This window comes from Balaenoptera musculus, chromosome 16 (genome assembly GCF_009873245.2).
Source record: "Balaenoptera musculus isolate JJ_BM4_2016_0621 chromosome 16, mBalMus1.pri.v3, whole genome shotgun sequence".
Taxonomy (NCBI): Eukaryota; Metazoa; Chordata; class Mammalia; order Artiodactyla; family Balaenopteridae; genus Balaenoptera; species Balaenoptera musculus.
The window spans coordinates 11,851,568-11,866,538 of record NC_045800.1 but is presented as its reverse complement, the minus strand read 5'-3'; the positions used below and the strand labels follow the sequence as shown (position 1 = coordinate 11,866,538).

Below are 14,971 nucleotides of genomic sequence, written 5' to 3'. Positions count from 1 at the left end.
TTTCTTCTTGACGATGGGAGACTTGAAAGAAAATTGAGAAGGGAATACTTTTTTCACTGAGTGATTCAGTATTATTTAATTGTGTCCCTGTACCTCGAGGCTAAGACCACTTCATCATCTTTGGAAAATGCTGGGCTGTCTACTTCCCAGCTATGATGCATTTTAGAAATGCTGGCTTGTTGTTGGAAGAGACAGCATTACCTAAAGCAAAGGGCACTAGGGCTGAGGCTCGCTCCTGGATCTCCCTTCCTGGGATCTGGGGCCTTGAGGAGCCAGCTTAGCATCCATCTAGCCATCTAACCAGCACTTGGTCTCCAGGGACCCAAGGCCATGGAATACGGGTGGCTCGGGTAAATGCCTCCCTTCCACGTGCCCGGCCTGCCCTCCAGGGGTTTGAGCTCCCTGCTTCTGGCCCCAGAGCCAGCTGTTCATCTCTGCTAAGATCACCTGGCTCTTGTCTGCCTCCCTGCAGCCCGAACGGCATCTCCATCCTGCTGTCAGTGAATCTGGTGAGCTCAGAATCCACCTTTGCTTGAACCCCTCCTGGGCAGGGTCTGGCTGGAAGGGTCCAGCTGGAAGGACCTGTGGGGCATGCACCCCAGGTTTTCCCACTTTCTGCCACAGCACTGCAAGAAGCCTCAAGGCTGGAAGAGGGTTGAAAAGAAAACTTGAGAAAGGAACTTCCTGGGAACAGCTCTTACTGTGTGCCAAACACTATTCTCAGGGCTTTAAATAGCTCACTTAATCCTCATATCTACCCCATAGATTATTATCTCCATTTTAAAGATGAGGAGGTGAAGACACAGAGAGGTTAAGTAACTTGCTCAAGGTCACACAGCTGGGATGGAGGAAGCTGAGACTTCGGAGTCTGTGCTCTTGACCCTTCCCCATCCTGCTCTCCTAAGATAACCTAACCTGGCTCCCTGCCTTGAGCTCCACTCACATCTCTTCTTGATTGAAGGACTGTTCATGACCAGTCCTTTGGAGACTGGCAAACCAGTGCCGTTTGGAGAGCAGCAGGGCTCCTGGGTCATTTCAAGTTTGCCCCAGCACCCAGCACTACATGGTTCCCCGTGGAGTGCCCCTGCTGCTTGAGCCAGCAATCCTGGTACATTGGGAGATGACTCCATGGCCCACCCTCAGGGACTGTTCCTCTAGTTCATTCCAAGGGGAAAGAGGACACCACCTAGAGTAGGCTACAGCACCCAGGGGATCTCAGGGGCCACCTGGTCCAAGGCTTTGCATGCAGTTTTAGCTGTAGATTTCCAGATGCAAAGACACGCGGATCTGCTGTGGTTGACCAGCCTAGGGCAGGGCCCCCTTTTGCTCCCTTCCCCGTCCTGAGCCCTGGCTTTGAGAAGAACACTTGTGGCTCCTTGGAACCCAGTTTTAAAACTACTGGGCTAAGCCAAACTCCTCATTTCCTAGATGAGGGAACTGAGGCTCAAAGAGGAGCTGGACCCCTGAAGGGTCATACAGCTGGAGGAGGAGAATGGAACATTCCTCACTGGGCTTTCCACACCCCTGTGCTGCAAGTATGGCGCAAAGGCACGAAAAGGAATGCTTCCTGACTTCATTTACCACCTCCCACCCTGGTTGGCCTGCAACTGGGCCTGAATTCCCCTGAGGCTATTATTCTTTGCGTCAGTACTTGTCTAAATGCTGAGACATTTGTAGTGTGCCAACAAAGCAGAGAAGGCTGCTGGTGCCGAAAGTTTCACCATTTAAGTATCCACACTTTTTAAATGGAGATGCCCTTGAGGGCATCACTGAATCTAACCCTCTCACACTCCTTTACTAAGGGTGGGTGTTAAAGGGGGAGGTGGGGCAAAGTGACATTATTTTAGCACCTACTGTATGCTGTGTGCTTTACATCTTTATCGCATCCTGTCTTCATGACATTCATTTGTAGTAGACACATTTGTCCCTGTTCTACCTTGGGTAAAGGCCTTTAGCTATTAAGAGTGAAAGCTGGGAGAATTGAAAACAGGGACTGACACAGATAACTTGTATGCAAATATCCATAGCAGCATTATTCACAATAGCCGAAAAGTAGAAGCAACTCAAGTGTCCATTGACAGATGAATGGATAAGCAAAATGTGTTGTATCCACACTGGAATATTATTCAGCCATAAATAGGAATAAGTCTTGACACATGCTACGGCATGAATGAATCTTGAAAACATTATGCTAAGTGAAAGAAGCCAGACATAAAAGGCCACACACTGTGTGATTCCACTTATATGAAGTGTCTAGAATAGGCAAATTCATTGAGACAGAAAGTAAATTAGAGCTTACCAGGGACTCGTTGGAGGGAGGGATGGGGAGTTATTGCTTAATGGGTATAGAGTTTCTGTTTGGGATGATGGAAAAAATGTGGAAAAAGATGGTGGTGATAGTTAACATTATGAATGTAATTAATGCTGTGGAATCGTCCGCTTACAAGTGGTTAAAATGGCAATTTTTCTGTTATGTCTATTTTACCACAATAAAAGAAAAAGAACAACAACAGAAAAAAGGTGATGATGAGATATAACCCCGGTCTGTCCGGTTCTAGAACCTGGGATCTTTCTTTTCCACTGTGTCGTCTTCTCAGAGGTTAACCAAAGACAAAATCCCCCCGAATCAGCTTCCCAGCTGCGCACAAAGCAGCAAGTCCGGGAGGGCAGGTGGATTGGAGGATGTGCACACTGGCTGATCCCTCCTGCGCCGGGTCCACCTTCTGGCTCCGAACCTTTGCGCTGTGTCATTAGCTTTTTCTCATGTCACAATCTCCCTGCACAACATTTTTAAAGACTGTAATTGTCCTTCAAATAGATACACTTATTTCTCTCCCCCAACCTTTCCTGGAAAACACATCCTCTTTGCCTGATGTCTTTGGGCCCCTCTCGACATCCTTGAGGCTGCTCTGCCAGCCGGGGCTCCACACAGCAGGCCAGAGCATGCCCATCGGGGTCCCTCTTCCTTTCTTGTGACCTTCCAGGTCGGGAAGTTGGATGTTCCTTTGATGCCAGTGGAGCCGGCACTACCTCTGACCCCCATTCCTGTGTGTGTGTGTGTGTGTGTGTGTGTGTGTGTGTGTGTAGTGTTTCCTGACCAGAATTCCTCTTTTTAGAGTGTCTGGAGACAGAGAAACCAGCCACAGGCTTCCTGAGGACAACCTCCCCTCAGCCTTGCCCTGGGTAGGCAGCGATGCTGGTCTCTGCAGTGCCTGTGCTCGGCCGAATCCGTGTGGCCTGACAGGCCCTCCCTGACCGTGGGCCTTGGGCAGAGAAATGACATCATGGGGATTTCAGTCGAATTCCCTGGATCTTAGGAGATTCCTGCCCCTCCTTCATTCCCAAGCCGCGTGGAATGAAATCTTGACTGCAGAAAAATCTTCCCGGGCCAAGGTATTTCCAACACAGTTTCAAATTGAAGCCGGTCTGGAGGCTGTGGACCCGGAGAGTGTTCTGGAAGGTGGAGAGTCGGCTTGCTGTGACCTCACCTCTCATGCACAAGGAACGAGAGACACTCCCGGCCGTGAGCGTTCTGCACCTCAGCCCCTTAGGACCCAAGTTCTACCCGTGAATTACCTGCACGTGGCCGCCCTGACCCAGAGCAGAGGTGGCCGAATTCAAACCGCTCGCCAGGAAAAACCCCGCTTCTCTGGGTCCTGAGAGCCAGGACCGCCTGTGTAAACAGCGAGTCTTCTCCCATTGCACACTCTGGGCCCACAGGTCTTGACCGGAGATTATCAAGTTGACAGAGCCCGGCTGGCCTCTCACTCCACATCCAGGCAGATTTCGTTTTGTTAATTATCCTTTTTTGCTTTTGACGTAAAAAGTCATGGTCTGGGTCAGGGCCACTTGTATGTTTTCCTTTCTTTCTCATTCAAGTTGCCCAGCTCTCAGGGCCTCTGGCTAAATTCTGCTAGTGTTTAAAAATGTTCTCTCTCACTTCCTGACCCCTAAAAATCCTTCATCCTGATTTCTGCGAAGCCACTTGAACAGCAAAGGAAGTAAGGGACAAGACCCTTTCAGTCCCTATCTGCTTTTCCCTTCTTGGAGGGTCGTGGCTATGTCTCAAGGGCTGTGTTTCTCCACTTTGCTGACCCAGGGAATGTGATACCCTGTGACCTGGGGTGGCCCAGTCAGCAGGGGCACCCTCAGAAAGGGCTGGAACCCCCTGTAGAGCAGCCTTGCTCAGAAGACCGCCTGGCCCCGTGGCCCCTCACGCAGTTGATGGTCTCTGTGAACCTGCTCTCTGCCATCTTAAATTTGTCCAGACAAGTGTCGATTTTGCCATAGGATAAAGTTGATTCTTTCAGAGCCCTGGCCTTCTCAGAATACTTCGCAGGGTACAGATACCTGGAGGGTCCTCCTCATTGCCTAGCCAAACGCCCTTCGTCCTCTGAGCCTTGATCAGACCTCACCTCAGCCATGAGGCCACCGCTCTGAGCTCGCCCTTCCAGGGGCTGAAAGGCAGCTCCACACTCCGCCACCCTCAGTCCCCACCAGCCTTGAACTCCTGCCACTGGCCAAGTGAGTCGGTTTATGAGGTCATTGGGGTGGAGCTCATGACCTGGGCACAGAATGGACACTCAGGGACCCTGTTGTAGCTGACAGACTGAATCAGCTCGGACCCCGGCGGGAGAAGCAGTGAGCTCCTTGCTTTCTGACTGGTCACAGCAGTGGCACCACCTCTGGGTCTGCTCACAGAGGCAGCTCCGCGCCCTGCGATGTCTTCCTGGCCTGGCAGAGTAACCCGCTATCCCCAGGGTCACCCCCGAACTGGTGTAAGAGATCGTTGCCCAAAGACTTAAGGAGATCCCCAGGGTGGCCGTGTGTGTCTGCGTCATAATGGAACCGTGGGCCTTACGTAGGACACCGGGCTGCTTCCCAGCACAGTGTCAGGGCAATGGCCTTCCTCACCTTCTCCTACCATGAGAAGCCCCAGAGAGCCCCGGGAGCCCCTTGGACTCTGGGTCTTTGGCTGATCATCACAAAAAGATAAAAGTGCAGAGTGGCAGGAGGTGGACCCCTGGATGTCCCCCTAGAGAAGGGCCCCTTCAAGACCGAGTGCTGTCTATCAGAGACAAGGGAAGGTCCAGGTTTTGTTGGGGCTGAAGCTTAAGTAGCATGGGAAGTATGCTCTTTAAGAAGAAGGAACAGAACATTAGGTACAAAAGTATTTCCTGAGAATGAGAAAAGAAACCACAACCAATGACTGGAGGCTTGGAGATTCGGTCCTTTTCACCTGAGATCTCAATTTACCGGAGGTGCTTGGGCAGAAATGCTTCCTCTCTCACCTAGAAAACTCTGTAGCTCCTAGGACTGCAAGTAAAGGGCCCCAAAGCTTCAGCTTCCTCTGCTTCAGGGTGAATTGCTTCTGATTGGAGACCCTGCCCACCTGATGGCCAGAGGTGAACATCACATTTCCTTAGAGCTTGACAGAGGTGCCATGAGACTTGTCGTTTTCCCAGCTTCTACCCCAAGGACCTCCAGCAACCAGCTGCCTGTCCAGCATGTGTCTCTGCCCAAGGGGGCTGCATCTGGCACTGTGCTCAGGCCATGCAGTCCAGCAGCCTTGCTGACCACGTGGACACTCAGGGAGGAGTTGGTGTTTGGGCGGAGAGCTGCACGGGACAGACATCAGGCCCAGAGTAGCAGGGGCCAGAGCCCCTTTGCTCGCGAGCGCTTGGCTTGGCTGATTGACTTTTCCCCAGTGACCAAGATAACAAAACCCTGCTTTTTCCTCTGGTTCTGTTCTTATCTGGGGCTCGTGGATTGTGCCTGCTGCCTGGCTGATGTGGAAGACGAGCTACTCCAGATGGACCCAGGCTGCGTGGCCGTGGCTTTTGCACATGGCACTGAAGGTTTTGATTAAAAGGTGGAAGAATGGCGCTTTTTCTTCCTGTCAGCCAGACCTTAAATCAACCCTGGAGTGAGGAAATGCTGTCCAAAGCTGCCGTTCAGTAAATGCTCTCCTTTGTCTGCCAGTTGTGATTGTACAAGCAGGTTTAATTTCAAGCCAGGATTCGGGGTTGGAATGAGCACCCTCCTTTGCCCACCTCCTGCCCGTCCTGCTTTCTTCACCCAGTTCCTGTTCCTAGAGTCCAGCGGGCTGGGCTGAGTTAGTTTATGGAACTCGGAACCAGCAAACTTGAGCGGGGGGTAGAGAAAAGCGAGGGGAGGGGAAGCCTTTAGAGGGTCCTCCTCGCCACCTGGCCCAACTCCTGAGTTTACAGGTGGTGAATTTGTCTGGATTCTTGGCAGCAAGTGGCAGATACTTAACTCCCAGTTGCTCAAACAAAGGAGGAATGTATTGGAGGGGTGGGGGATACGATTAAATGAAACCATGAGAGAGACACGGCTGTACGTGGACTCAGGAACCCCTGGCACCAGGACGCTTTACCCAAGGCAGCTCCAGGTTCTCCCCCAGCCGCCCCCAAGCCTCCAGCCCACAGTTTCTGCCCCAGACAAGCACTCCAACTAGTTGTAACTAAGAAAATCCCAAAGAACTGATTGGCCCAGATGTCCCAAAGGCAGGGGGTAGACCAGATGACCTCACGAAGGTACTTCTGCTATGAACAGGCATGTGCACACACATTTGTTCAACAAATATATTGAGCACCTACTACATGCAGGGCACATTGTAAGTTCATATCAGTCAAGCAGAGTAGAGAGATTACAGGTTTTGGAGCCGGGCAGGCCTGGATTTGAATCTCAGGTCCTGTGTTTACTAATTATCGTGTCTAGGGGCATGTACGGAGTACTAGCTGCTCACCAAGCGCTGCACTCAGTTCTGATGAGACAGGAATGAACAACATTCCTGCCCCTCAAAGAGCTCTCTAAGGCTCAGCGTCTACATCTGTGACCTTGGAACAAGCCCCACCTATGGCATCGTTCCGGGGAGAGAGAGACGTATGAATTTGTAGGAAAACTCACATGGAGGGACCAGTGACTATCAGCCAGCCCCTCCCCAGGGTCCCACGACGCCTCTGGCCCTGGATCCTGCTGGAGGCCGATTCCCACCCCTGTCCCTGCCCACGGCCAGGCCTTGGCAGCCCCGTGTGCAGAGCTTCCCGCAGCTGACACAGATCCCCTCACCAAGGGTCAAAGGGCGGCCAGGGCACCGCTGTGGGAGTGCCCCTCCCGGTTCCCGTCCTGGAGGAGAAATGGGGTGGCCCCCCAAGAAACAGCTGCCTCCACCCTGGTATGGGTGGGACAGGCAAACCCCCAGGAAGCCCCTTGTTTGGAAGGAAGGAGACACCCCAGAACCCCTATCTTCCAGAGTGTCTTGCCTCTCTCCTGCTCAGCTTTTCCTGAGCCTACTCTGTCCACACTGAGAAATTGCAAATAGTTTACATGGGGAATGTCAACTGCCCACGTATGAAAATATACACATCATTAAGCCCTAAGTGCTTGCGTCTGGAGATAGAGCGGACAGTCTCCTGGGCTGACCTTTTGTTCACTGATGGAACTGCTACTAATGAGTGCGGAGCTCCTCGGAGGGATGTTTTCATATGTTGAAGCGAAGCATAAGCTGGACATTAGCCTGTGTGTGTGTGTGTGTGTGTGTGTGTGTGTGTGTGTGTGATACATATGACAGCGCTATACAAATAGCACTTGCCAAAACATGTGCAGAGTCCGCTGCACCTCATTATCCAGCCTCCAAAGAGGGCTTGCTCTCCAAGGCCAAAGTCACATCCTCTTCACTATTCGAGAAAGACTATGGCATCCTTGGAGGACCTGATGGTGCTTAGGGATAAGGCTCTCTGACCAGATTGCCTGGGTTTGAATCCTGTCTCTGCTCCCACGCTCGCTGTGTGATCTTGGGCAAGTTACTTAACTTCTCGGGGCCTATTTCTGCATCTATAAGGTGGAGATAATAAAACCTACTTTGAGAGGATTAAAAAAGATAACCCCACGTAAAGCTCCTAGGACTTAACATATGTTAGGTGCTCAAGAAGTAGCGATGGTGACCACAATTGTCACTGGGAGGTGGGATTGGGTGGAAGGCCCTGCCTGCTCAAAGAATCATCTTGGATGAGGTTGTATTGGAAACAGGTCCTGAAGAGGGGGTAGGGTTCGGACAACGTGCCGTGAGGGGGCCAAAAGGGCTCCTTCCAGTAGCAAAGGCTCAGCAGCTGGAAAGCCGGAGCTCGCCCAGGAAATAACAAGTATGGGGTGAGAACCCTGGCGAGCAGAGGGCATGACGGGGAAGCAGGTTGAGAAGGGCATTTGGAACCAAGGCCGAGAAGGCACTGGATTTTGGTCCTCTGGCCATGGAGATCATTTCCACTGTGTGGTGTCGGAGAACTCCCTTGGCGGCCGTTGTGTCCACATAAGAGCAAGTGGTTGCAGAGATTCGTGAGGGGCCTACTGGCTAGTCCAGGCGACAGAAGAGAATTCTTGAAACCAGGGCAGTGGGACGGAGAGGGGTTGGGTGGGTGACATACTAGGGCTAAGATTGCCGTGTGTGCCTGTCCCTGTCTGTGAAGTAGGGAAAAGCTGGTTTCGAGTGGGGCCAGGGAGGCCAAGGCTGTGTCCTTTCCCTAGAGCTGGCTCAGGACACCTGGGTAGAGCCCATGCAGCTCGGATCCACTCCCCGAACTCTGCCCGCTACGGAGCCCCTCCGGTGTTGGTCCGGCTCGACCCTGGCCAGCACTGACTCGGAGGGGTCCATTCTCTCGGTTGCCCATCGGTGCCAGGACTGGGCTGAGTCAGTGAGGCCCTGGGGGTGTTCCCAGAAGAGCCCTCTGTGTTCTCCTCCTCCTCCTGCTCCGTCTCGGTCCTGAACCTCTGAGCAAGTGTAGGACGTGTGTTTCCAGGAGGCTCCAAGGGCGACAGCAGAGGCGCTTGCTTCGGGAGTCTTGGCTACTGAGGAGGTGTGGAGGGTTGTTTCATGGCCCAACCGTGCCTCTATCCCTGGGCGCTGCCAGGGACGCTGGCCACATACAGTGGATCCCATTTCCACTCTGACATCTTGAAACAAGGGACTTGGAAGCCAGGAGATGCTTCGGGAATAAGGTCCTCAGACACGTGGAGCTTCTCTCCGATGCAGGAAATGAGGTCCCTTCATCCTGCTGGTCACCTCGGAGCAGCGGCGCCAGGGAGAGCAAGGCAGCCGCCCTCGCCCTCACGATGCCACCGTCGGGCTGGTGACTCAGCAGCCAGTGAGAACCAGCCTGGCAAGACCTGATCCTGTCAGCCGCCCCGCTTATTTAACCTTATCTGGATGAGTCCTCCGCACTCGGAGCAGCACCCCGACTGCTCCCTGCTTGCTCCAGCCTCCAGGCCTTTGCCCGCGCGGTGCCCCACCCCTGGTGTAATTCCCACCTCTCCCTCAAGGTCCAGTTCCAGTCTTCCCTCCCCAGGGCTCCCTCCCAACCTGCTCTCTCATTTCTCCCCTAAATTCTTATTGCAGAGGCCGCCCTCCTCAGGTCTGAGATGCAGCACTTGGTAATCAGTCGCTCCCGACTCTAGAGGCCGGGGAGGCTGGTCTTCTCTGGGGTGTCTGCAGCAAGGGGCTCCATAGTGCCACCTGGTGGACCAACGGCTGGCCCGGCCCAGGCTGGATGACCTGTGGAGGCCGAGCTGGCCTTGGGCTGTCGGCCTGCCTCTGGGGCTCTGTCCCTCTCGCTGGAGTTCTCTGGGGCAGGTAGAGCCTGGGCGTGGTGGATGATCGGCACAGGCTGCCTGGGTTGAGTGCTGAGTTAAGCACCCAGGGGAGGCTTCATGCCCAGACCAGGCCCATGCCTTCCCCACCACCGTCCCTTGCTCCCCAGCCTTAGTCCCTGAAGCACCCCGGTAATCTCTGTTAGCCTGTATGTCACCACAGACCCAGCACATACTCCCTCTTAATCCACTGCCATGCAAATGCAGCTTCAGGACAAGTCCTAGCTCTTCTAACTAAGCAGACGCCCTCCCACCCCCAATCCTCCCGCCACTCTCTCCTCTTTAGAAACCCCAGTGCGCTGAATCATTACTGGCCATCAATACCGTCCATGCCTGAATATTGCAGAGGTCTCCGTGTTGATGGAGCAGAGGATGAGAGGTCTGGCCTAGGCCACACGTTGAAGTTGAGGGTCACAGGCAGTGAGGCAGCATGAGGGCACTGAGAACTTAACAGGGGAGTGGGGACAAAAGGGAGGAGAGGGCTTAGGGAGGTGTGACAGTCCCTGCTAGAAGGAGCCACAGCGCTGCCCACCGTAGCTCTCCTGGCATTTCTGAGGCTTCAGTGCAGCGAGGGTGACATTCCTGGCCAGAGCCCACCCGGCCTGTAGGATACACCCCTCTCCCTTCCCCAGCCGGCCTCACAGGCCTCCTGGGACCAGAAGGGATTAGCTTCCTGGAAAGAGATCTGAAACTGTGGAATTCTTCTGCCTTCAAGCCACAGAGGATGGACTGTGGTTACCGGAACCCCAGAGCCTTCTCAGTGTCTGAGGGCCCTTTTTCTTACGTGACGCATCAGACCTTACCTGTGGACTGGGAAGAGCCTTCTCTGGGGGTCTGCCTTTGCCATTGACTTCTCTGAACTGGAGGGGACGGACCAATACCCTCAGATTCTACTGATGCAAATAGCAAATGTCCATTTGAGCAGCGGCTCCGCCCACCCTCCTGGCAGGTTTGGGGTTCAGTTCCCAACGTAAACCAGACAACAGCTTCTTACTCCCTTCTTATTGCCAAAGGTGTCATTCCCCGGAGTCACTTGAGAGAAGGTTTGGTTGGAATCACTTAGTCTCTTCACGTCGAGCCAAAGACTGAGTTTAAACCCGTGGTCATTAAACCAAACGCGTTATTACCCGCTGTTGACTCCCCTCAGGGCTTTGAGTGTGGGCAGCTTCCCCAGAGCCCTCCTGCCAGCCAGCCCCGAGGAATGAGAGTGCTGTGACTTCATGCACAGCTGGGCCGCCCCCAGACCCTGGAAGCCCCTCCCACCTGCTTAGGAGTGTGGCTGACTGATGGGAGGGCCCAGAAGGGGTGGGTGGTCTGAGGCCACGTTCTGCTTTGCCTCTGACCCCATCCTCTGGGCAGCTTTCCCAGATGACCCCTGCCGCCCCACAATGATCCCCCACCTCTCTGAGCCCAGTGGCTCACTGCCCTGAGCTGCAAAATCTCCTATATAAGTTCTAGCTGCCTCTGCTGGAGGGTCTTGGTGCCAGGTCAGCCCACGGCTAGGGTCACACCTCAGGGGCCTCCTGGGAGATGGGGGTGGGTGACGGGAGCACAGGTGGCCCAGACACCCCACCACCTCCAACCAGACTTACTCTAGACCCACCCAACCTGGTGTAAATCCCCTCTCTGCCGCTTGTTGGCTGGGTGACCTTGGGCAAATGTCTTAACCTTGCTGAACCTCAGTTTCCTCATCTGTGAAATGAACATCATAATAGTATCCACCTCACAGAGCCAGAAGGAAGATTGAATGAAAGAATGTGTTGGCCTCAATAGAAGGAAACCGTTGCTACCCATTATATTACTTACATTGGTTTTAAGTATTGGGCCTATAGAAACATTTCATTTGGTGGAGGAGAAAAGAAATTCGCTGATAAAAATGTTTGAGAGCCATTGAGTTCCATCCAGCTCATTTTATACATCACCTGTAGCCAAGAGAGGCAAAGGAACTTTTCTGTGTGGATATGACCTTATTTATGTCTTACCGGAGAAAAAGTGCTTTGAGGTCAAGGACCACCCTGGCGTCACCTTTTAGCACCCCTCCCCGTGCATGTGCCCAACACCAGGCCGGGCCACTGCGCGTGAGGGTGGGTCCTCCCTGGCTGAACTCCATGACAAAGTGTGCGTCTGAGTGCATACAGGTGGCAACTCGGGTGCCTTTCTGAGGTCCCAGAAATAGTTCTGTTTCTCCCCGTGGCACGCCCACCCAGCGTCTCTGCTCTTTGCTGACTCACGGCAGGGTTAAGGCCACACCCTGGCACACTGTGTTTCATCTTGCTCACTAACAAATGTACGCCGGGCACCAATTCTGTGCCAGGCACGGGGCCCTTCAAACCAAAACTGCCCCAGCCGTCAGGTCTCTTCCTGAAGCCAGTTCACCCATGGCCTCGGTGGCTTGTCCTGATATTTGATTGCTTTGAAGTAGCCTGGAATCATTGATCCCCAAGAGACCGCTGCCAGGATTCGAAGCAAGTTCCCCAAGTCTCAGAAGCAAAAATGACCAACCCCCAACTGTCAAATCTTGAAGAGCCTGTAGGGCATCTCTGGAGCTGTTCCCTCCTGTTACAGAAGAGGAGATGGAGGCGTGAAATGGCCAAGGGCAGAGGTCAGACCAGAGCTCGGGACTTCCTCCCCAACAGTGAGCCTCTTTTCTGCAAAACGAGCAGCAGTTGCTCCAGAAGCCAGCGCTCTACTTGTTGCTCTTCTGTTGTCTCCTTCATTGAGTTTTTAGTGTGGGGAGGGGGGGGGGATGGTCCAGGGCAAAGTGGGATGGAAGGTGGGGCGAAGGTGCCGCCACCCAGGATTGGTGACAGCAGCCCTGGGGAGATGCGCTCTGAGTCTGCGGGGTCGTGTAACGGGCTTTGCCTGAGTTTGGGTGTGCAGGCGGCATGTACTGGCACAGCGGCCGCCCCCAACACACACACCTGAGGCCTCCCCCGCGCAGGGGCTAGGGCAAAGCCTGCAGAGAGGACCAGAGAGGAGAGGGCCAGGCTAGGGGAGAAAGAACGAAGGAAGGAACTCAGGAATGTTGGGCATTCAGAACACTGGGGAGATTTCATTCACCAGGGCCATGCCAGGCTGCTGCGGGCACCCCCTCCAGCCCCAGGATCAACCCCCCCCACAGACACCACCCAGTGGGTTTAATCAGCCCCCAAGTTACAGTTCGACAGCTGGGAAGAGAAAGCAAGCCTTTCAGATTTCAGCATCTTTGGGGGAGAAAGATGTGTCTACAGCCTGTGCTTTGGAGCCCACTCCCGGCAGTTTTCTCTGTTATCCCTGTAGTTTATTAAAGACCCACCTGGTGAGTAAAGAGCCGGCAGAGGGTGAATGACGGGGGCAGGGGAAGGCGTGGCCGGGCTGCCTCTGGTTGTCTCCGCACCTTCCCAGGGGGGCTGCTGCTCCTGGGTAGGACCAGAACCTCTTGGAACCGTCCCTTCAAACTTGAAATATTCAGGCCAGGCATCTTAACTGGAAGGAGAACGAAATGACAGTGCTGACATTTATTGCACGCTTCCTGCTACCTGCCAGGATCCGGGCCAGATGCTTGACCCAGAGGCTTCATTGATTCATTCCTGGAGAAACAATTATTACTGACCATCCTCCTGATACCAGCCAGGCTGTACCAGGACCAGGGTCCCAGAGCTACAGCGGCAGATGTGGGAGTGGCACGCAGACCTGCCAACGCCGAGGCCGTGCCCGTGTCACAACCCTCCCCTCGCCGCTGAGCCGTCCGTCCTTCCACCTGCCCCTTTGCCTAGTCCAGACCCTTTCACCCACGGCCTCGAGGCCGGGCAGGGGTCTCACGTCTGCCCTCTGGGGACGCAGCCCCCCACCCCAGTGGCTAAGGGACCGGGGCAGCTCCGAGGGGCTCCCTACGCTGTGAGGCTCACACCTCCCACTCGGTTCTGACCGCAGTCCAGGACGCGGGGATGTCATGACCCATGTTCTGCAGAGCGGGGCTCAGAGGAGCCACGTAGCCTTACGAGGTCACACGCGGTGTCCGTGGCAGAGCCCGAAATCTGACCCTGAGTCCCGGCTGGTTCACCACCTTCCAGCCCAGCCGCCTCGCCGGACCGCCTACCACGGTGCAGGGGCCCAGGACCAGATGCGGGTAGGAGGGGCCCCTGAGGCCGCCCGGCGCCCTGCCCCCTCCCTCACTGATGCCTCCTCTCCTCTTCCTCCCTGCAGTCCCCAATTTTCATCGCCCAAGTTGGCCGGGACCTGGTCTCCCAGACGGAGGAGAAGCTCCTTCAGAAACCCTGCAAAGAACTCTTTTCTGCCTGTGTGCAGTAAGTGCTCCGGCCGCCGGCCTCCCTCCCTCCTTCCCGGCCCGGGGCGTCAAGCCCCTCCACCTCCCCTCGGGCTGCCACACATTCACCCGGCAAGGGGCTGCCTCTAGCCTCCACCTGAGCGCTGGTCCCCCGGGGCCGGTCTTCGGTGCCTGAGGGCCCAGCCAAGCCACCCAGCGCTTGTACACTTCTCATGAAGGGAAGAGCTACTAGGGTGCCAGGTCCAAAGAGAACATCTTCTTCAGATGGTGTCGAAAGCAAGTAGCTCTCCAGGCTGTGGAGACAGAGGAATGTGCACGGATCTGACCCAGTCTGGGTGGTTTGGAAATCCTTCCCAGGTCCCCCCCGCCCACTCCTGCCCCCATCACTGCCACCCACCAGCGCTGCTGCGGGAGCTGGGCTGCAGGCTGCCCTCTCAGCCACACCCCATCACGTCGTTGCAGGCTGTACGGCAACCATAATGGGATGTGAGACAAGTCGGTGGGTGTGGGGCGAGCCGTGCACCAATTAAGCGCCATCATCGCGCACACACGTGCCGTGAAGGCTTGAGCAGCTAGGCTCACACCCGTTCCTGCGCCCACACACGCACCCTCCCTGTAAGCTGACGTGCAGCCGCACGAACATACGTACGTGCCAAGATCACAGCTGGCACGACTGCGCCCGTGTTCAGACTCTGCACCCCAGACATTAGTTGAGCGCCTGCTGTGTGCCTGGCACGATGCTGCGTGGGGGAGGCCTTGTGAGCGAGAACGCAGTCCTGCTTCCACGGCTTATTGCCAGTGCCCCATGCGCTCACCGTGGGAAGAGCTGGGACATTCAGGGGCGCCAGCTTGGGGCCCAGCCCTGTGGTAGGTGCTGGAGAGAGCCCACTGTGAGCAGAAACAAGCCTGTGGTTGCTGCCCTCCTGGAGATGGCCGAGGGTCGGCTCTGACGGCGGGTGAGGTCCCTGGGCTGCCCCCGACCTTGAGGGAGTGGCCGTCCTGGCCCCCGACGCCAGCCCCTGTTCTCGGGTCTGGCAGGAT

General features: G+C 55.0%; 1 protein-coding gene across 10 annotated transcripts in view; it reads left to right on the top strand.

Annotated features, from left to right (window-relative positions):
• Positions 1–14,971, top strand: part of GRK5 (G protein-coupled receptor kinase 5) — a 216,862-nt gene that overhangs the window by 175,149 nt on the left and 26,742 nt on the right. For all 10 annotated transcript variants that reach the window (XM_036828912.1, XM_036828911.1, XM_036828909.1 and 7 more), the window contains one exon: positions 13,849–13,949. In XM_036828912.1, the coding sequence (XP_036684807.1) occupies positions 13,849–13,949 (101 nt within the window). The remainder of the gene's footprint in view (positions 1–13,848; positions 13,950–14,971) is intronic.